General features: G+C 34.9%; 1 protein-coding gene across 4 annotated transcripts; it reads right to left on the bottom strand.

Annotated features, from left to right (window-relative positions):
• Nucleotides 1-1689: 1689 nt before the first annotated feature.
• Nucleotides 1690-23498, bottom strand: LOC122042431 (uncharacterized metal-dependent hydrolase YabD-like). 4 transcript variants are annotated; one of them, XM_042602552.1, is made up of 8 exons: nt 23261-23498; nt 23111-23184; nt 22944-23025; nt 4529-4579; nt 4269-4360; nt 2260-2413; nt 1992-2180; nt 1690-1915 (listed from the first exon to the last, which is right to left on the bottom strand). In XM_042602552.1, exons 1-8 carry the CDS (start codon nt 23417-23419, stop codon nt 1793-1795), a joined length of 924 nt encoding a protein of 307 aa, XP_042458486.1. In that variant the 5' UTR covers nt 23420-23498; the 3' UTR covers nt 1690-1792. The 4 variants fall into 4 exon arrangements, with proteins under 4 accessions (XP_042458486.1, XP_042458487.1, XP_042458485.1 ...); XM_042602553.1 differs by having other exon boundaries at nt 4274-4356; XM_042602551.1 differs by having other exon boundaries at nt 4274-4374; nt 23261-23497.
• Nucleotides 23499-24022: the final 524 nt, after the last annotated feature.

Genomic DNA, 24022 nt, shown 5'->3' with positions numbered 1-24022 from the left:
TCGGTTGACTTTTCGTTCGGGTCTTTTGCTCCAGCTCCGCTCGCTTGGGTGATTTCGGCCATCCGAAATAAGTCTCACCCGAACCCATGTTTCGACCTTCTCGAGCAGTCTTCCGCTCCGGCTTCTCGTCCCTCAGAACCGCCGCGCGTTTCCTTCTAGTCCGCCAACGTACTCTTCTACAGCACCTCGTCCCTCGGACTCACTGAGCCCGTCGACTCTCTCTTGTGTTGTTCTTCTCGTTAGCTATCTTTTGCTCGATTTTCTGTGCTCCTAAGTTCATGCACACTTATACACAAGGATATCAAAACATAACATGACCTAACTTGACTTGGTTGATTACATCAAAACTATCACAGAATACTTACATAATTGACCTAGAAAGCTTATATTGCACTCATTTCAAGTCCTATGGATTTCTATGATTACAAAGAGTCCAAATATATTATCCATTACTAATTTTCGAGCTTCCCTAGAGGTTTTGACTTGCAGAGGTTATAACTTTTAACTCAGGATAAATTTTGGAGAGTCTAGGAGCTAAAACAAAGGTCATTCAGAGATATACAATTTGTTATAAGGTTAACTCATAACCGTCCAATTTCAGATCTGAAAAATATTATTTAAGGTCTTTTCAAATGTCCATTAGACTTTTTTCTCTTTTGCACTACTAAGAAAGCCCAAAAATAATAAAGGATGATACATTTGAACTCCTTAGCACTTCAAAACTTACAAAATTTGAAATAGGTGCAATCAAAATTTTTTAAATCGATTAGTGGATTTTAATCAAAATTTATTGATAGACCTAGACTATTTAAATTTCTATGAATTTACAATCACATGAAAGTACAGTTTGGAGAAAATAGATTTGATGTTAAATCTTAGTTCTGATTTTAGTAATTAAATTAAAAATAAATAAATTCAAGTGCTATAAATTTATTAAATTAAAAATAAATAAATTCGAATGGTATAAATCTATAAGTGAGAAAAAGATTGAGAAATACTTACTTTCCACGTGTGAAGACGGAGGGAAAGATATTAAAATTATATGCATCCTAATCATATAAATAATTTTTATATTTAAATTTTTTTTTTAATATGACTCAGGAAAAGTAAGAATTGACATTTGTGATTGATAACAGGGGTCGAACGGGGAGGACCGTCCAAAGTACGATGAACGATTTGAGAATTTACCCACTTTGTGAGCGCCATTTAAGTAAATCACCGTATTTTTTTTTAGTTTATTTTTATTTTTTTAATTTTTAAAAAAATAGAATAAACCCCACATGCCTAGGCCCAAACACGAACTGACGCATGTCAACAGGAGGGTACTCCGCCACGAAATGTACCATCCTCAGTCAACGTGCAGATGGATTGGTTAGACCCATATTATGAATGCCCAGCCCTGCGGGCCCATTCATTCTGACCCCTGCGTAACAGAAAATCTTAAAAATCAAACTTTGACAAGTGCACTATTCACATTTACTCGAAAACCAGCATTCAGAAAATCAACATCCTTCGGCTATGCATGTGCAAAAAAACTAAAACGAGAAAGATGGAAGACTGATACTATTGGGTTGTTTTTTTAAACAATCAATTGATTGCAATGTAATGTGTCATTTGCCTAATATCCTTTCATGCAATGTCATCTTGCATTATGTTTTAGTTAAATTAAAAGTCATTTTCCACACCAAATTGAAGAGATGCTGTAATTACAACATGCACATAAAGATATCAAATCATTGCATATAAAACATTCAATCCTCATTTCATACAATGATATGAAATAGAAGAAACCTCAGCTCCCATCAGAACTAATTTTGGACCCAGGATAAGAGAACAAACGTACAGTATTTTCAAAACTAAGCTGTGCTAGTTCTTCTTCAGATATTTCAAGCAAAGTTGCCACATATTTCAGTACCTGAAAAGACCACATGCATGATTTCTGATGTCGCCAAAATCCACTTGTATCAGACTAATATGTAGCCCATACTTACATTGAGAAGGTTAGCAGGATGATTCAGTGTTTCCTTAGATAATCTGGTTGCTTCTCCCGCTTGATCACTAAGCTGGTCACTTGGCTCTCCCTTAGAAGCCAAAACGGGTACTGGAATCCAAGAACTAGTGTTTGCAGTTGGCAATCCATCAGGTGAATCTGTCTCAATTAAAATTCTATCTTTCGGTACCTAAACAAAATTCTGGTAGGTCAGCGAAACAAATCTAGTTGATTCTTGTTTTCAGTAGCAATATTCTAATAAGACTTGCCGATAGCAGCAGTTTCTTTGCTTTCTGTGGCTTCATGGATGTCAGGAATCCAGAAAACGAAAAATATGAACCCAACTTTGCAAACCCAGAAACTGATTCTGCAGATCCCATATATGAGTGCAAAATAACACCATCAGGGAAAGGGCCAGTGCGTCTGATTACAAAAATTAAAACATTATTCCTGTTACCAGATAGATAAGTAAACATACATTGATGTAGATGCTAAAGAATAAAGTTATTTGATTTTTTTTTCGCAGGTATTATCGACATGACAATGTTTCATTTACAAGATCTTAGAATGCCTCATCCTGTTGTAAATTGTGCTTCCTACAAAAAAGTTCTATAGAAAGTTAACAGAGCAAATTGGAGTCGATATCATCTAAACACCATCGCCATTAATTTTGCATCCAAGCCTCCTAGTTCTATGATAAATCAAGTTAATAAACTTAAAAAAAAAAAAAAGCAGATAACTCAAGATCATAATCAAGACAGTCCTTGGTAGATTGTCTAGGTTGATTTTTGTGGCTGCTATTATATCAATCATAACTATACTTACTACATTTATTGAATAATTTATTGGATTAAAATTCAGTATAACTACCTATCCAACTTAAAGCTTTAGGTTTCTGGTTAACCAAGTTCAATTTTGATTCTGTTGGTTATTGTCCACAATCACCATGTTTTCCCTCACAATAAGAATGTGCTTAAAGAAAAAACAAAGAGAACAGCATAATCATGAAAGTTGCAGTAATTTCTCACAGAAACAACAAAGGGGAGAGATAATCAAGAAGCGACTCATTATCAGGGTACCCATAACAGTAAAGTGGGGTTTTGATCAGTAGAAAACATGGAAGTTTTCCATGAATCCACTTATGAAAGGTGCCTTTCGTCAATTACATATAAGATAATTGCTACTAGCTACATGCCTGATTTAAAACTTGTGGCTACGAACTGCACAATGAACTGATAAACATTCCTCGAGTTCATGAACTTTATGCAAAGGTCTGAGCCATGATTTAACAATTCTTTTTGCAATTTGTTGCCTAGAAAATAATTTTATTTCGATAAGAAACAATCTTACTTATGCTGTAAATATTGTAGAATAATTGATTGTCTGAAATATTAACATGTTCTTTTTAGCTAAACAGCAATCAAATTCATCATCTATTGGAGGTAAATAAGGGAGTCAGAATTTTCAATCCTATTTAATACATAATTGAAAAAAAAAAAATCGCCGAAGGCAGAATTTTGATAGTTTGTTATATTTTAAAAAAAATAGATAAAGACATTTTAACAGTTCTTTATGTTGTAGAAAAAATCAATTAGAATCTTTATTGGGATAATTAGAATTTTCTTGGGATTAACAAAATTATATTTTATGAAAAAAATACCTAATCAAGTTAGGATCCCATGTTCTGATTAACACAATTTTCTTTTTGATTCTCTTGGTGAGAGTTCTTCTCAAAGAGAGTTTCTCTTCGAGATATTTATCTTTGCTCACTCCAATTTCCTTCTAAATTCTGTGGTGATTTGACAATTTGATTTTTTATTATGTCAATTAGTATTAGAGTCAAAACCTAGTAATTCAGTATCACTATTACCCCTCCGCTTTCCATCATCCTCAAACTTTGGCATCACCCTTATCCACAACTCTTCCCACTACTGCTCTACTTCGATTAGGTTCTAAATGAACTCTCGTGCCTTCTCATTATGTTTGCGCTCTGTTGGTATGATCACCGTCTAACAATCTAACAATGACCGGCTAAATCACACCAACCCTCTAGGACACTACTATGACTTGCTATCAATAGAGGTTGTCTGATCAACGATGCAAGTCACTCTCATTTGTGCTCATTTCCTTTTCCATACATCTGTTTCCTTGTCAGCATTAATGCTACTTCTAATCTTCTTCCTTGAATATTTGCAAGTACCATTAGAACCTACAAAATTTTCAGTACTAACTTGATACCAAAGCTATGGAAGTCCAGAAATTGAGAACTAAGTTAAACCTTACAACATGATTTCCGAAAGGTCTCCAAAAGCACGCACACAATGAACGGAAACTGGTTTCTTTAAATCTTTGGCAAGTTGAAGTTGCTGGCTAAAAACATCAACCTAAGAGAAAACAAAGCCAAATACCAGATGAACAAAAAGTTTAATTAAGATCACTACAGTGATTGTACCTGCATGAGACAAGTAAATGATAGATTTTAGAAATCCCCGTCAGATTAGTCTACTAATCTTAACTAAAGACTGAACGAAATACTACCTGTTGTGCAAAATCAATTTGTCTTCCATGTGAACCTTTATCTAGGCCAATCTACACAATTTCAATCACAAATTCTTAATAGGTATTTGAACACAAATCATTCAGTTCAGGGGTAGTACACCCTTTTTTTTGTGCAATCAGCTAAATGTAAAGTATATAAATATAAAAAAAGATGGCTGGTTCAACATGATTTATAGCATTTAAAATGTTGGTACCAAGATCCCGAGTTTACAATTGGCACCAATACTATTATTGAATTGGATGGCAAAATGTCGCATTTAGTTGTGCCAATATAAAATATGATCAAATGCAGTGGGCCCATACTGAACAATATGAATCAGCCCCAACTTCATATTCCATTTTGCAATAAGTGACACATGGAACAGATCAATTGTAGTAATTGGAAAAAAAAAAGTAACATTTGAATATTGGATGATCTAGTAAAACATGATTCAATACTGATATCTGATCCTTAAAAATTGTAATTAGAAAGGAGATCACCCAATATTGGTATATAAAACAAAAAATATAATTCGTACTTAATTTTAAATAAATTAAAATTTTCATTTGAAGTGTTGCTTTTAAATAAATTAAGAAAAGATCCAGCGGCTTCTTGTCCACTCATAACCACCAATTGAAAGCCTCATTTGTCAACTGATTGTCCTTTTTTTGTAGTCAAAAGCCCTGTGTACTCATAATTGCCAATCAAAATTTACCATTAGCATCCAGTTGTGCTAACCTAAGGGCTACAAGCCTACAACTATGTGCTGTTCAACATAATGCAGTATTCCTTATCACGGTTGTCTTCATGTATTAAGGTTCATCTGACACCACAATCAAAACACATTTTGCAATCATACTAAAAAAAGTCAGGTACATTAGAGTAAAAAATTTCACCTGACCAAGGTGGTTGATTTTAAACTATCTTTGATGGAAACTCAGTAATCAAAGCTGATGCTCCATAGCTGAATCTTCTTTGTCGATATTTCAAATCTACTCAGAATTACCACTAAACCATGTTGATCAAGTTGTAAAAATTTGAGCTCATTCTAGATAAATGTATACTTATTACTTGAGTTGCCAATATTGGAAAATTGTTTTGTTTGCATCAACAGGGGAATGGGTGCTTATCTTAGAACATTGGAAATATTAATCATTGAGTTTGATGTACTATCTCCCTTTACAACTGATGTCGACAAATTATAATTGTAGTGAGTGACCATTTTCAAATACTCTGTCTACATTGTATTCATGAAGACTTGAAGAAATTATAACAATGACTTTTGGAAAAATTAATATACTATTCCTCCCATTTTTTTCATTCATTATAATAAGCTCGGTATTTAGTGATTCAGCCCATGTAAATCAGACTTCAATTCCTAAATTTATTTGATCTTTTGGTAGGGTCTCATAAAGCAAAGGTGGTTGAAGGAATCAAGGTGGCGTAGTAGGTCCAAGTGATCATTGATGAAGTTCCTATTGCAATCACCTTGATCATTCTCATGCAATTGACTGGGTTAGACATGAGAAACATTATTCAAGCTCAGACACAAAAGGCAAACCTAGGAGAACATAATTAGTTTGGAGAGTTGTGTACCGTCTCAACTTCTTGGATCTTCAATACCAGAATCACATATCATATTATTCATTTATTTTACTTATATCATATGTTCAAGGTCTCAGATCATCATTAACTTTGCTCAAACATATGCAGAACCAATTGGTATGACCTAGTCTCTTCTTTACTTTGCAAATGTCATACTGTTTGCATTTTCCCAAATGTCCTCAACAAAGTTTTGATCAATCAACTTAAAGGTTTTAAAAAGTATATATAGACAATATATGGTTGAGTTATTGGATGATGTAACATGAGTTATGCGGGCATATATATGGTCTCATTTAATTAATATCCATTATCAATTTCCCTCTTATGTAAGAGCATAACCAATCCAAAGGCTAGTCACTATTCCAAAGGCTAGTAGCCGCCCATGATTTACCTCCTCCGTATTGGCCCTGGAACGGGTTGGCGAGGGCGCTGGGGGCGAGCGTATTCGCCTTTTTGCCACCATAACCAATCCAAAAAAAACTTACAATGTGATGATTAGCATTAAAAAAGTATTGAATGCTCTAAATGCCAACATGCATAGATATATTTTAAATCACCATATAATTATTCCATAACATTTATCACAATATACTTTAATTGAGGAATCTATTCCCTTCTCATTTTCATGATTCTTTTTCACTTGGATGAAACAAAACGCAAACTGGATAAGCCAATGGCAGATGGAAGAATCTTTTGAGTGCATATACATAACGCGGCTAGCTGGGACATGTATATACTAAAGTATTGGATAGGAATATGGGCAATACATCAGGTTCTTAAAACATTTAGTCAACTTGTGAATTAGATTGCTCAATAGCTTTGATTTATTTATTTATTTTTGCTGTTGTTCAAAATTGATAGTCAGATGAATGATTGACACAAGGCACAAGTATCTCTGTTTGGTAGAGTTAGATTCTTCATCCCTCAAGGGGAAGCTCCTAGTGCTCTTTTGCAAGATCCCTTTCACTAAACTTGTGCTCAATCTGGTGAACTAGGTGGGAATCATGGCGAAGCTTGATAAGGCAAGGTAGGCAAAGATCATGCAAGTGGAGCTTAATCCTATGGATTAGGCAGAGATTGAGGTAGAGATCAATCTGATGAAGATTAATAGGGTCAAGAAAGGAAGGAATAGAAGAAAGAAAAACAATTTTCCTTAACGTGCAGTCAATAGTCAATCTTTTGATTAAGGGAAGGGACCGCTTGTTTTAAGTCATCATAGGCAGCTAAGATTGGTCTTGTAGCTGTATGTAGACTTATAAGGGTGTGAGCCGAGTAAAGTTGGGATCTCTAATCATATTCAGTCAATCAGGGTGAGCATTAGTCAACTGCAAAGTTCAATTGATTTGAGAGTCGACGAACAAAGAGTTTGAAGAATAGAATGTTGTTGCTTGAGCTCTTGACGGCTCGCTCCAACATATTGTCAAGCTAGTCGTTGACTATGTAATAGATACTTTTGCATGATTAGTTGACTAGAGATTGGTTTAGATGATTAGAGGTGGGCAAAATAAAGCCGTTGCATCCTTTCTTATAAAAGCTCTTGGGGAGCTTTGAGTTGACATGATTATATTGAAGTGAACTAGAAAGTCTTCAATCGTTGTGCCTATATTGTTTAAAGGTCTCTAAGAGTTTCAAAAAGGTTGAATGCATCAACTCAATCACCTTGATAATTTCTTTCTTATTTAGCTTTACATTTATTGTATTTAGTAAGAAGAGATCACTTGTAAACATCCTAAGCATGGATTTTAAAGGTGTAGGAACTTGACGCTAAAGGGTAAGTGAATAGCGTTATAAATTTTATGAGCAGATAACAACTTAAAAAGCAATTGAATCAGAATAGCACAGCGGAAATAAATATTACGTAGACTAATTCAATCAACTAAGACAAAACAATATAAGCATGCAAGAGATTTAGCTAACAATTAAGCATGCAAGCAGTTGATCAATCAAACTAGAAATGCAGACACACGTAACAATTATAAAAATATGATTCTTATTTCTAATTTACCCTTTAGGGAAAGCCTCTAGGGATGGAAAACCTTACAAAAAAGAATTTTAAAAAGCACAAATACAATTAATATGGTAACATAAAAAGAAATGAAAATGTTACTCGAGTGTTGCCAATCAGAAATGTAGCACAAGTCGCAGCGCAGCACAGAAGACGAGAGAACACTAGAGCACAAGAAGAAGAGTGAATTCTGTGTAAATGCGTGATTGAGTGATTTTCAAGCTCTGCCCCAAAGCCCTTTATATAGCCTTCTCCCGGTCGACTGTAAACTTCTCAGTCGCCTAGGTAGATGTTGTCGCGACTCTTATATGTTAGATAACGTTAACGAAGCTTCCTAGTCGATTGGACTCCCTCTAGGCCTGGAGAGGTCAACCTTGATCTTGACCCCACTCACTTAGGTTGCTAATAATGTCATCTCCTAGAAACAACTCCGATCACCGTATCCTTCGGTCGCCTGGACTTTTGATACGATTGCTTGGAATCTCCGAATTCCCTTATCGAGAGTTATCGCTAGCCACTCGCCCCGGACTCCCTCCGACCGCCTGGAACTATTGAAACTTACTTTCCTATAGTGGTTACACATAATGAGTATGATAGAAAATGTAAAGTTACTCGCATTTACGTTGGATCTAGATGTTTAGGCCTCACTCAAGCTACAACTCTTAGATTCCACTTGGACATGTCCACCAATCTTCAACTCCTAGCTTACTCCACTTGGGCTTGATTCACCTAACACCTAGTTTGGACTTTCTTGCGCTCCAATCAAGACTTAGCTCATGTCTGACTCTCAATCAGGTCTTTAGTTGTCTAGTTCCACTAGGACTTAGTCACTACCAGACTCCCAACCAAGACTTCACCACATGTCAAGTAACTTGCACTTATACACTTGACACAAATTGTTAAATCACAACTAACCTAACTTTAACCTTAGTTATAAATAAAAACTCTAATTTTTCCCGGCACCAACAATCTTCTTCATTTTGATCGTATGACAACTAAGTTAAAGTTAGTAAACAATAATCAAAAATAAGTTTTAGCATTTATATTCAATGTATGATAAAAATATAATTAATGCAGTCATACATGAATATAACATCAAAAAGAAATAATTCCCCTTTAAATATTGTTCTCCCTAAATCATATAAGTTGTTTAAATTGGGAAGTTAAACTTTTACCTCTCACAAATTTAAAATTAACTTCCACTCCAGTTTTTACATATCTTCAAATTTTTAATACATCAAAATGGAAAATTTTGTAAAGAAGAGATAAAAATAAAACAATGCATCCAATCAAGTAAAATAATTAAAGATTAATTAAATAAATCAAACATATTTGTAAGAAAATAGATCAACTATAAAAAAAATTCAAGTAAGTCAAACCCCAGTTAAACATTCAGATCCAGGTAAAGTAAACGGTAAGTTAAGCCAATAGTCAAGCATAGTCAACAAGTCAAAACAAGTAAAGTAAACTGCAAATCTGGACTATAAATAAATTTACAAGTCCGTAAACAAATTGCAAGTTCATAGTAAAAAAATTAAGATAGATCAGTCTGGTCCAAAGGTGGAATTTGATGGCTTGCATTCTAAGTACTCAATATATCCATTATCTCCTTTATTTGGGCCTCCAAAAGTTGCAATGTACGAATGACATCCTCCTCTAGGCGAATCACTCGGACCTCTAATGTCAATGATGATGAAGGTGCTGGGGTGTAAGAAGTACGGGTAGTTGTGCTACGGGCTCTGCTAGGATCTCATCAGCCTCTAGATGAGTATGCCTGTCATCCTTCCATACTAAGATGTTCTTTTAAGGACCATTTTGGCTAGGTTAAACTATCTAAATCCTATCATGTTAGAATTATTTAACGGTTGGATGTTTCCTCCATAAACATCAACCTTGAAAGATGCACAGATGAGAGTGAAGATGTGACAGTAAGGCATAAAAACCAGATGATTAGAAATGGTACATGCATGATAGATGGAGTTGAAGATATGCAAGCTTAAGTTGATATCCAATTTATGTCAAAGTGTATATAAGAAAAAGAAGTAAAAAATCACATTATAGCTAGACTTCGGGCTTGAATTGATAAAACACATGAAAACTTTGTTCAAAACATAGTATGCGGCTTGAAGTTTACTCGAACGGAAGTTTATAAGAGTCGGATTTCGATTACCACCAAAATAATATTTGCAAATCAGATCTAATGAAATATGAGCGAAAGACTAGGAAAAGGTAGTCTGAAGTTGGAAAATAATCGAGTGTATAGGAAGACGGACGAAGCTCAGTCGGTCCCTAATCAGATCGGGTGTGAATGTAATGTTAATACCTCTGACTCGAGATGTAAATGTAAGATCATTAACTCTAGTTAAGTTGTTATAGAATTCGTAACATAAATCAAGGTTGATTGTTTGGTCGCAATAAACCAGTTTAGACAAGCCATAATGGGATATGATTTCGAAAATGTCTACACAATGATCCGAAAAGAATTGTCAACTGAGATATTTAGAAGACATGAGAATGTAGGTGGTTAATTAATACCTAAGCCTAAAGCTTCCAGAAGGAAACCTAGAGTCAATGGAAGGATAAGTTAAAACCTTAGTGAATCTACGTCTAGGTCTAACAAGAAAATATTCAATATTCACCAACTAGTAATAAGGGAAGAAATAAGTTCATAAAGAAAATAATTATCTAGACATGATGATTTGCAAGAGTAGAGATTTGAACTTGAGGCACAAATTGAAGATGAGCTCAGAATCGAAATTTAAAAAGAAGAAACCAAGTTTTGGATGAGATTTTAGTGGTTGTACGCGGTTGTATATATAAGGGTACTACGATCGACCGTATAGGGTCACGATCGTCCGTGTGCCAAAAAAAATTCTACAATTATAATTTTATGGAGTTAAATTAACGTTATTAATATGGTCATCTGTAAGCAGATACAGTCAACCAAATCTAATTTTTATCGGGATTTGGTTAATTTAGTTCAAATTATTTGTCTTTTTTTAGCACCTGGGCGCCTATATATTGTGCAGGCGACCGAAGGGTGTTGACTTTTCGAGAAAGTAATATTTCTAGCTAAGTTTTTCAGTCCTATCTTAAGTTCATATGTCCAGTCATCTGAAAAAAGTTAACATGCAATTGAACAGACTTGAAAATGACATTTATGAAAATATCTAAGTTTTTATCAAAACAATTTATTTTTTTCAAATCATTTTTGAAATGTCCAACTTTGATTTCGAGCTTGACTATGATAGAAATTTTTAATCGGTTATTCAAGTTAAGAAAGAATTTCAAGTTTAATTTTATGAAAACTAAGTTGTTTAATATGAAAATTACTAAATTGATCAATATGAAGTTTCTAGCCCCAATTTATGTTGATGTGCTAATATAAGCATCTAGAATCAAAAAGGTCGTAACCTTAAGCATCTCATACCTTTCTACATTTTTCAAACATAAACAAATTATCCCTAAGGCATTTGTGAGGTAAGGCCAAGACTAAGTCCATTTTGTAAAAATGAATAAAGCAAAAATATTATATACAAATATTAATTTTGAAATCATATTTGAAAATAATAGAGATGTAAACATGATTTGAGTCAATCCTAGTCTAAGAGATCTAAGAGTTAGCTTCCATAATTGGAGCTATAACATATTTCAATTTAGCAATAGGGTTAAACATAGCAAAATTAGCATTAACCACATATAAATGTTGTTTATGTACCCAATAAAATTTATTTTCTACTTGATTGACTAAGTATGATTTCGGAACTCAAGCTATCTTATTCTTTGCATTTCTTTTGACTAAGGTAAGAGACATGATTTTGACTCGAGCTAAACTCAAGTCCAGTTTTGTTATATGCAGCTCGTCTGGTCCCAAGCATCATATTTAAATAATTAGAACCAGACATAAACTTGCTCAACATAGACTTTAACTCACTAACTTGGTTTTTAAATTAAGTTTTTAAATTAAGTTGAGGTTCCAACTTAACTAACCTGAGTTAGTAAATCTAAGTGAGTCATTTCCGTAAGGTCTTTGACCTCCTTAGATAAAGTCTTAACCTTAGACTTGTATTTAGCTTATCTTAGTCAAGTAAGAAATAGTAGCATACAATTTTTCAGTACGTGGATCTATTACCTAATCAACTGACTCGTCTAAGTCTCTAATCTGACTTGAGTCAGATGTTGAGTTGTATCCTGACTTATACTCTGAACTTGATGCTTCTCTGAATGCTATCAGTGCTAGTAGGTAGACTTGGTATGAGATTGGTTCAGATTATGATAGTGATTCGTCCCAAGTTGCCTTTAGGGCTTTCTTCTTCTTCCTCTTTTCAAGTTCTTTCTCCTTTTCTTCTAGTAGAGGAATGTTAGTTTTGAAGTAGGCCTTCTTCTTGCAGTCGAAGCACCGTACGTTCGTAAGATCCTTCTTACAGATTTCCTTTTTCACGAATCTCGAGTGAACTTGTAAGGTCCAAAATCCGCAAACGTAAACTCCATGCATGCAATATAGAAAAATAGTAATTTAATTTAATGATTTTAAATGCATTATGTCATCTGCTAGGCATGATTAAAGGTTTAATTGAGTAGTTTCGCATGACTTCATAATTAGGATTTTGTTTTTCTTTTTGAATATTAGATGTTGGGCCAAGTTTACTTTTTCATTAATATTAAACCAAAACAGGTTTCAAATATATAAATATTCTCGATGAATATTACTGCGTGAATAATAGTCACATGAATATTAATTATATGAATAGTGATTTTTGCTCATATATAGGTTTTTATTGATTTTATTGGGCCTAGTTACCTAGGATTAGTGGGCCTAATCTTGACCTAAATATTTAAAGCCAAAAACCTTATCTTCCAAGCATATGATTTCCCACAAAGCTTCACGGCAAAACTGAGGGTGAGGAGTCTGGTGGCAGCCGCAAGGTCGTTGTTTCATATCAAATGATTTTTGATCAAGTTTCAAGGATAAATCGAAGCCAAGCCATTTTCCTATCCTTCCGGCAACTCTCCTACGTGTCTGGATTAGAATAATCAGGTGGGGATCACATAAAGGCATGTTCAATCCTTCGTCCCTCTCATCATTCAAGCTATATATATGTGTGCTTTGATTTATTGCATGAAGGAAAGTTAATAGCATGATGTATATTTTCGTTTTTACTGATTTATGCATGAAAATGACGCTTATTTTTCGTTTTATTGAATTATGCATGAAAACTTGATATTCCTTGCATGTAAACGCATGGCTTGATGTTGCAAGGCGGCTGCTGGTCTAGGAAGGGTTGGGTAGGATAAAGATATTTAATTTAAATGATTATGGATATTTTAGGAAATTTAATGATATGTGCTGTTATTACAATGTATGCGTAACTTTAAGAGAAAAAAAAATGATATAATGTATGATATTTATACAGGTGATGATAAGATGAAAAATTATCTTGAAGTATGTGAGTTGACTGTGATAAATTGTGATTTGTGGATTTTCCGTGAGGTAGAAGACCCCAGAGTGAGCCCGTTCACGGAAGAAGCCCCCGAGGGAACCCGTTTACAGGAGAAGGCCCCAAAGGGAGCCCGTTTACGAGAGAAGATCCCAGAGGGAGCCCAATATTGAATTTTCATTATTTTAGGCCACGGCCCAGTGACGAGAGTTACTGATGCCTCACCGCCTGATACCATGGTTTTACAGCTGAGATTGATCAATCAACCCCTTCCCCCCAATTAGCTAGTCACTTTCAATGATCAAACGCCACCTTAAGAATCTTTCAATGAATGATAAATGCTATGATAAATGATTCATGATTATGATTATGCTATGATTATGGTATTATGAAAGATTTACTCATATTATTATGCTTATGTTATTTTATGTAAGGATATTGTTTTTCACTGGAATATGAATATGCATTATTTGCTATGATGGTTAGGGCATGCTGAGTCATTAGACTCACTTAGTTTGAATGATGCAGGTGAGAATAGCTTTGATGAGATTAGAGGCTCGGACGCTTGAATGGACTGTACAGGCAATATACATTCCAAGGACCTTACAAGCTTCTGCAGATATGACGATCAAATGATTTTCTTTTTTATATATATACTATCTATGCTTAAAAATGGTTTTGGAGAGGAAAAATACATTATTAAATTATTTATGCTAATCTATTTTAGTTTGTTAGACCTGAGTTGGATCTTAAGAAGTCATATTGTTTTATTTATGTTTATAATTTCGAGATATTCTAACAGCAATTGAAATCATTATAATGGTGTGTGTTTAAATATTCTTTTATTAATATTTTTACTTATGTATTTATTTATTAAATATAAAGCATGCGTTGGTTTTTTTTTATTATATAGAAAAATAATAATAATGGTAATAATAAAGTCAAAAATGACTTTAAGCTGTGTTGTTAAAGGCGCGCCCGAGGCGTCGAGCGCACAAGTCGCCGAGAAAACCGCCTCTACCCACGCGAGGTGGGCGTTGTTCGCCAAGCGCGCGCCTGGGCGCGCCTTCGCACCTCAACGGAGGCGCGATCAGGCGACGAGGCGCGATCGCGGGCGCGATTGCACGTGCGATCATGAACAATATCTATATTCTTAACCAAAAAAAATGAATTAGGGCACGGGGAGAAGAAAAAAACGCAAGAAGGGAAGAAGAGAACACAAGCAGAAGAAGAAAAGAACGCAAGAACGAGGAAGAAGAAGAAACCTGAACCGTTCGCCGCCGCCGTTGCTGAGTCGCGTCGTCGCCCAGGTATGTGTTTTTTCCTTCTTTTTTTTGTTTTTCTGTTCTTCGATTCTTCCTCTCTTGTTCGTTTTTCTTCTGTTATCTTCTTGATATCTTCTTCTCTTCTCCTTCTTCTTCTTCTTCTGCTATTTCTTTTCTTCTCTTTTTCTCTTCTTCGTTTTCACTTTTTCTTCGTTTCTTCTTCTTTTTTCTTTTCTGTGTTCTGGTATCTTCTTTTCTTCTTCTTTTTCTGTTTTTGCTTCTCATTGAGTTGCTTTCGTGTTCTTGCTGCTGCTTGATTTTGTTTTCTTCTTCCCGTTTTTGCTATTTTTGCAGATTGTAATCTTGCTTGCTATTCGTTTTGCTGTTTTTTTTATCCTATTTTATCACTTTTGCTGGTTCGTGCTGCTGTCCAGTATTTCATTTGTTTTTTTCCATGTTTTTTCATTTTTTAATCCTGTTTTTCTTTTTGTTTTTTCATTTTTGTATTGCTGGTACACTGTTCTTGTTGTTGTGCGGTCCGTTTTGCTGTATTTTTGATCCTGTTCATCCGTGCTGCAGATGCTATCTAGTTATTAATTTGTTTTTTTCTATTTTTTTCATTTTTTTATTCTGTTTGCTTTTTTTCTAGTTTTTCTATTACAGGTGCAGTGTTCTTGTTGTGCTGTCCGTTTTTGCTGTATTTTTGGTCCTGTTCGGGCTGCTGTCTTATTTTTCATTTGTCTTTTTGTTCTCTTTTTACCGGTACAGTGCTTTTCTATTCCTGACAGCGTTGATTTTATTTTATTTTTAATTTTTCAGGCTATTTTCTTGTTCAATTATCATGGAAGGTAGTAGTGATACTCCAACATATATATCAAAAGATCCTGGATGGAATTATTTTCAAAAAGTTAATCCGAATAACAAAAATGATTTGATTTATAACTTTTGTCAAAAAGTTACCAAAGGGGTATCTATCATGCAAAACAACATCTTGTTGAAGGGTTTCGAAATACTACGACTTGCAAAAAATGTCCACCTCATGTACGTGAAGAAATTAAAATTTTCATGGAGAAAAAGACGGAGAAAAGTAATCTTTCTAAACTTGCGACATTGGACTTTGAGGATGTAGACCCTCTTGGTGATGATATTGATATGGATGATGTTGGAGCTAAAGTTGTGCCGCCGCCTACAAGTACAAGTTCTAGATCAGTGAATATGCAAAAAAGACCCAGACAAATAGGTCCAATGGATACGTATTTTGCTCCTAATGTGCAAAAAAATATTGAAAGTAGAAAGGGTAAAGAGAGACAAACTACGATAAATGAGGCATACAAGAAAGAATTGAGGGAAAATGCTTGTATGGCCATAACTGAGTGGATGTATGATGCGGCGATTCCTTTTAATGCAGTTAACTATTCAAGTTTCAAAAAGATGTTGGACTTGGTCGGCCAATATGGTATAGGTCTAAAAGGACCTAGTTATCATGAGGTGCGGGTTCCTTTTTTAAAAAAAGCTGTTGATAGTGAGACAAATGATTACATTAAGTCGTGTGAAATAGAATGGGCCAAGTATGGTTGTAGTTTAATGGCAGATGGGTGGACAGACAAAAGGCACAGGACATTGATTAATTTTTTAGTGAATTCTCCTAAAGGTTCAGTTTTCATCGAATCAGTTGATGCTTCTAATTATGCAAAGACTGGAGAGAAAATATTTCAGTTGCTTGATCGATTTGTGGAGCGTGTAGGAAAAGCAAATGTTGTTCAAGTTGTTACGGATAGTGCAAGTAATAATGTGTTTGCTGGTAAGAATCTATTTAATTATTTCTTATCAATATGTGTTTTCTTATACATGTTAAACTTATCTAGTTTTCTAACTTCTTTTATAGGAAAATTATTAGAAGCAAAAAGGCCACACCTGTATTGGACTCGTTGTGCTGCTCACTGCGTTGACTTGATCTTAGAAGATATTGGGAAATTGCCTGATTTTAAAGCAACATTGAAGAAGGCAATGAGTGTGAATGTTTACATTTATGTTCGCCCAGGCATGGTAAAACAAGATTTGCTACTGCATTTCTCACTCTTGAAAGGATGTATCTACAGAAGCAAAATTTAAAAAAAAATGTTCATTTCAAAGGATTGGACAGAGAGTAAATGGGCAAAAGAAGCGGCGGGGAAAAAGGTAGCTAAAATCATCATGACACTTAGATTTTGGAGCAGTGTTGTGCATATTTTAAAGATATATGGCCCTTTAGTCCGTGTTCTGAGACTGGTTGATGGGGAAAGAAAACCTGCAATGGGCTATATTTATGAAGCTATAGATAGGGCAAAAGAAACAATTATGAAGACCTTTAAGGAGAAAGAAGAGAAATATAAAGAAGTGTTTGAGATCATTGATACGAGATGGGAATGTCAACTTCATCGGCCTTTGCATGCTACAGGACATTATTTGAATCCAGAATATTTTTATTCATACACAGATTCAAATATCTGTGGAGAAGTGGTGAATGGTTTGTTTGAAACTATGAAGAGATTGGTTCCAAGCGCTGCTGAGCAAGATAAAATCACTACCCAACTCTCTATATATCGAAAGGCAGAAGGGCTATTTGGGAGAAATGTGGCAATTAGACACAGAAGAGCGTAATCTCCAGCAGAATGGTGGGAATGTTATGGAGCAAATACCCCAGAATTGCAAAAGTTTGCTATTAAAGTGTTTAGCCTCACTTGTAGTGCTTCTGGTTGTGAGCGCAATTGGAGTGTATTTGAGCAGGTATGTAATAAATATAAATGTTTAATACTATTAGTATGTCACTTTTATAAGTAGAAAATATTTTTTGCTATTTTATTATACTTATTATGATTTTTAACATTTTGTAGATTCACAGCAAAAAAAGGAATAGGCTGGCTCAACAGCGCTTAAATGATTTAGTATTTGTGAAATATAATCGTGCCTTAAAACTTCGGTATGATGCACGTGATAAGATTGACCCCATCTCTATGGCAGATATCGATGATAGTAATGAATGGCTGATGGGTAGAATGGATGGAGAAAGTGATAATGAAGAAGATGAGTTGGTTTTTGAAGGTGATGACTTAACATGGGATGTCGTTGCTAGGGCTAGTGGAGTTGAAGAGCCTGAATATTGTACTAGAGGAAAAAATATTGCATCCATGACCTCCAGTTCACATGCTAGGCCTAAACAAGTTGAGAAGGGAAATACATCTTCCTCTATGAGACACTCATCTCTAAGACGTAGAGATGAAGAAGAAGAAGAAACTGAATTTGAAGAAGATGAAGATAAAGAAGAAGAATACAATGAGGATGATCTTGAGCTTGATGATTAATTTGACTTATTACGCTTGTTTTGATGAAATTTGTTAGTTTAAATTAGAAAGTTGAAACTTGAAAGTTTGAAACTTTTATTAATTTTATTATGGTGTTGCTTTGCTTCTCATAGTTGATATTGATGTGTGTAGAATATTAATAGTTATCATATTTAACATATTATATGAGTGTGTTAATAGTTTAATAGTCATCAACCTCATGTTCAAGAGGCGCACGCCTCAGGCGCGCCTCGGGCTCTAGTAGCCCCTTTGCGCCTCGGTGCGCCTCGCGCCTCTAACAACACTGACTTTAAGTAAATTTAGAAATTTGGGATATTACAGAACTTTTTCGTCGAATCATTCATTTAACTAGGTGTGACTTCTGAAGATAGATCATCTTCACCGGTTGTTGATTCAGCCTCGAATTCTAACTCGGTCTCCTCTTTAGGGTTGGATTTTGTCTTAAATTTCCCTACAATCAAAGCTACACCCTTCTCTTTTTTATGAAGATTAGTTCATTCATGGAGTTCAAAATCGCAAAAAGAATCCATCTAATTTTATAATAGACAGATCCTTCAACCATTTATGCCCATCTCCTTGAAAGTGCCTTAAGTGCATACCTGATTACATGCTATGCAACTACTTACCAATTCATTTTCCTTCATTTGGATGCTTTGGAGCTGATTTAATAGCAAGTCTTTCTTAGCAATTCGTGAATAATTGAACCTTCGTGCAACTCGATGAGCTTATCCCAGAGTTGCTTAGCGTTGGTGAACAGACCTACTTTACTCAATTGTTCCTGAGTTAGTCCACATTAAATGTAGTTGTAGCTCTAGCATTAGCTTGAACTTTTCTCTTTTTTTTCACTTATCCACAAAAGTCAACGGGTTGCCCAGTTCATTTGTAGGTATTTCAAAGCCCACCTTTATTATGAGATAGTTCTCTATATTAGTCATGAGATAATATTGCATTCTCCACTTCTAATATGCGAAATTGTCATCATTGAAGAGAGAAGAGCAGGTTGTGCTGAATCCTTCCTACAAAGACATTTCTCAAAAAAATACAAATTTGTTCAAGTTGTATTAAGGTCTAGGATAGGATATGGTTTGGATTGGGTATGGTTGAAATTAGGATTTGGATTGGGTTCGGGCCAAGCTCGGATTATTAATTAATTTAATTGTTTATCCCGTCTCCAAGCACAAAGTTTGCCCTATGTTAAATTTAGATTTTGTTTTGGACAAATTGAGCAAGGGTTTCCTAAATTTGCTTCCAAGTGGTGGCGAGGCACAGGAGTCTTCTTGATCGAAACAATAACCATTTCCTAAGACAAAGCTAACTTAAGAATCTAGGACTAAATCAACTTTAATACAATGTCTTGGTCAAACTGGTTTAGAGTAAGGTGAGTTAGCACTTCAACTATATTCACTTGACTAGATGTACTAGGCAGGATACCCCTTACCCAGCCAATAAATGCACCTAACCAGGTTTGCCTAACATACTATCAGTTCAACCGACTCTAATACCAAATTGTAGGATCGAACTCAACGCTAGGGAAGTGAATAGCGTTACAAATTTTATGAGCAGATAATAACTTAAAAAGCAATTGAATTAGCATAGCATAAATAAAAATTACCAATCAAGTAAGACAAAACAATGTAAACATGCAAGAGATTTAGCTAAGAATTAAGCATGCAAGCAGTTGATCAATTAAACCAGAAATGTAGACACATACAGCAATTATAAAAATATGATTCTTATTTCTAATTTACTCATTCCAAAACACCTCTAGAGATGGGAAAAAATTACCAAAAAAATCTAAAAATTAAGCACAAATACAATTAATATTACTCAAGTGTTGCCGATTAAAAATGTAGCCCAAGTCGCAGCGTAGCACAGAAGACGAGCGTAGCACAGCCTTCTCCCAGACGGTTGTAACCTTTCGCCTGGGTAGATGCTGATGTGGCTGCAACTATTATCCATTATATAACGTTAATAAAGCTTCTCAGTCGATAGGACTCCCTCCAGTTGCCTGGAGAGGGGTCAACCTTAATCTTGACCTCACTCGCTCGGGTTGCTCATAATGTCATCTCCCGATTGCCTGGAAGCAACTCCAATCGCCCATATCATTCAGTCGCCTGGACTTGATAAGGTTGTTTCGACTCTCCGAATTTCCTTGTCGAGAGTTATCGCCAATCATACAACCCAGACTCCCTCCAACCGCCTAAAACAATCAACCTGCACTAGTTACACGTAATGAGTATGATAGAAAATGTAAAGTTATTCGCACTAACGTTGGGTCTAGATGTTCAGCTCCCACTCATCTAGACTGAGTTGTTAAGCTACAGCCAGGGTATGAAATGTCATTCCGTGCCGCTCGGCACGGACGATTTTTACCGTTCCGCCGGGCGCCGAAAACTTCCGACAGGGTCGTCGGACGCTTCCGGTGCCGTCGGAGGCGTCCGGCGACGCTTCCAGCGCCGTCAGACGCCCCCGGCGATCGCCCGCGATGATCGCGGGTGATCTCGCGTACACAGGTTTTTTTTCTTTTTTAATAATTATTTATTTTATTTAATTAATTTAAATAATTCCTAAGGAGGATGTGTGATATTTCGAAGAGACTTTTATAAACTCTAATTAAATTATCCTAATAAAATATATAAAAAATATATTTAAAATTAAAATAAATTAAATAAATTTTATTAATTAATATTCTGAAAAAAATAACGTTTTAAATTTCATTTAAAAATTTAAAAAACATATAATAATTCTTATTTATATTCTAATATATTTTTTATTATTTTAAATTTCATTTAAATTTTTTAAAAAATTCAAAAAAAATTTTAAAAATTCTAATAAATTATATTTATATTCTGATATATTTTTATTTTTTAAATTTTTTTACTTGACATTTTTCACTATTTAAAATATATATTATTTAATTAATAATTAATTAAATGAATAAATAGTCAATTTATATAATTATTATTAATATAAAGTAATATCTTGTATTAATTATTATTATTATTATTATTATAGATACTTCCATTTTAATTTAATTATTGATATATCAATTCTATTTAAATTAATTATTTTTTCTAACAATATTAAATTATTCAATAATTGAGAACTTATAATAAATCAATATACAACTTATTTTTATATACACAATAAACATATTTATCTTATAATACTATAGATAAATAAAAAATACCGAAACTGTATCGGCATGGCACAATACGATACCGAAACTGTATCGTTCCGGTCTAAGACCGAAACCTTGGTACGGGTCGAAATTTTAAACCTTGGCTACAGCTCTTTCCACTTGGACTTGTTTGCCAAGCTTCAGCTCTCAGCTTACTCCACTTGGACTTGTCTGCCAAACTTAGCTCCCAGCTTACTCCACTTGAACTTTGTCTGCCAAGCCTTCAACTCCTAGCCGACTCCACTTGGAATTGATTCACCTAGCATGCAATTAGGACTTTTTTGCTTGGTTTCAATCAAGACTTAGCTCATGCCTCACTCCCCATCAAGTCTTCAGTTTCCTAGTTCCACTAGGACTTAGTCACTAGCTCCCAACTAGGACTTCACCATATGTCAAGTAACTGCACCTACACACTTGACACAAATTGTTAGATCACAACTAACCAAACTTTAACTTTAGTGATACATCAAAACTCTGGGTTACACCTAACTTTAACCTTAGTAGAATTTTTATGGGGTTGACTCACTAGACAATTCATATGTTGTGGAGTTGGATACATAGAGTGTATTAGTATTGATATTATTGTAGTTTATTTTTATTCTTATTTCCACTGCATTTATACATGACTCAAATTGTCATATACACACAAGCACCCCATGGACGATAACAAGGCTGTTTGTCTTTGGCTTGCAAGAAAAAGAAGTTTTATTTGTAAGTCACCACCTATTCACCCTTCTCTAGTCAGACTATCTCGTCTCTGAACCATCATCACTGTTCTTGACAGATAGAAGCTTCTATCTTGCACTATTTGACCTACTCACCATACAGAAGTATGAACAAATATAATATAGCTGATTTTTACCACTAAAATTTTAATTTATGTTTTACCTAATGACTTGCTTCCTTAAATTACAGTACAGGAATGCAGATGGGCTAAAGGACCATGCCTTGTTACAAACTTCACCTAATCTCTAAATTTCTGAATGGGATGAGTACAAAAAATTAAATGCTTGATTTGCTTCCTTCTTTGTAATACCTAGAAGTGAGAGTTGATAGACTTGTGAGAATGGTCCAGAATGGACGATGAACATTATTGGCTTTATAACTTTTCCCAATGGCGATAAGCCAATTTAGCCCATAATGCAACTAACTAGGAATGCACGGTCTCAAGCATTGAAAGAAATATGAATATAGTCATGACCAAAATGAGTCAAATAATCTATCATGATGCAAATGTCGAGAATATTTGAAAATAAAATAATTTGGTACTAAGGTAAGTTGACTACCTATTGTTACCTTCATTTCCCGTTTGCCTATCTTAGTGTATCAATTCCATCAGTTAGCAAGTATGCGAAGAGATAGACAGTCAGCCTTCAAAGTCAGATCATCTACTCTGACACTGAGCGTCATCCACATCCGCTTCCGGATGTGATATAAATAATCAACCTTTAGTTACAGTAAAATTATATACTATATAACCTGATTAAACAAGTATTCTCACTACTTAAGCCACTGAACAATTTCAACCATTAGTCTTGACTTGCAGAAATCTTAAAAACCAAGAAAGGAGTATCCATACCTCACCCACGGAAGCTGCTGGCGTGGCGCTGAGGAATTCTTTCAATGACCTGAACCAATATGGGGATCTCTCTGCAACAAACCTATTTGATGCATGGATCATAACAATCGATCAACGTCAAAGAAGAATTTGAAAAGAAGGATGAGGAGTGCAATGAAATTTCTCACCAGGGGTGAAGGCCAAAGCAGGGAATTATGCTAGGGTACTCGTCCCCCATCTGCTTGACGATGTGCCAGTCCGCCTATACGAGGAACGAACGTAACAAGCAAAACGCCCTAAACACCAAGAAAATAAGCAAGGCGTCTAGATACGGGCACCTCGGAGACGCCATTGACGGCAAAACGCTGGACGCCGCAGTCTAGGGCTGTACGGATGAGATGAGGAGCAACGGCCGCGATTCTTCGATCTTGGAGGTGGCAGTGGGCATCGAACAGCCTCAAGGCTTCCGCTTGGCGGCCGACGCCAACGCCGCTCATCCTCTGACTCGCCGTGGAAGTGGCGAAAACTTTGCTCCGATCCGGGTTCGAGCGAGAAGACCGAACCTTTTACTGGGGTCGCGGATCGGGTTTGTGTAGTCACACAGTTTGTCCGTTAGATCCGCAATGAGAATTAAATTAGGGGGTAAAGTCAAACTTATTCTTTGCTAAGTTCTTCAGCCAAGATTCGTAATAAAATTAAATAGAATTTGATTTAAAAAATTCATTTAAAAATTAAATGAATTTAGTTCGAGTTTGATTAAATTAATTCATTATAATAATTAATAATATATTATTATGTTTATTATTTTTTTATATTTAATGTGTATATATATAAATATATAAAATAAATAAATTTTTTAATGAATATGTTCATGAGTCTCTTAAAGAATACGTTCGTGAACCTCTAAACGAATATATTTATGAGTTCACAAATCAAATACTATTAAGCTCGAACTCGGTTTGATAATATTTTTGAATTTAAAAACAGGCTTGAATTCAGTTCGTTAATTTAATCGAATAAACTCAAATAAATTTTTTTTTTGAACCAAGATCTGAATAACTCACAAGTCGTAAACGAGTTAGTGAATTGGAGTCAAAATT

The sequence above is a fragment of the Zingiber officinale genome, chromosome 2A, assembly GCF_018446385.1.
Source record: "Zingiber officinale cultivar Zhangliang chromosome 2A, Zo_v1.1, whole genome shotgun sequence".
NCBI lineage: Eukaryota > Viridiplantae > Streptophyta > Magnoliopsida > Zingiberales > Zingiberaceae > Zingiber > Zingiber officinale.
The sequence above is the reverse complement of the archived record's forward strand: the minus strand, read 5'-3'. Positions and strand labels throughout refer to the sequence as shown.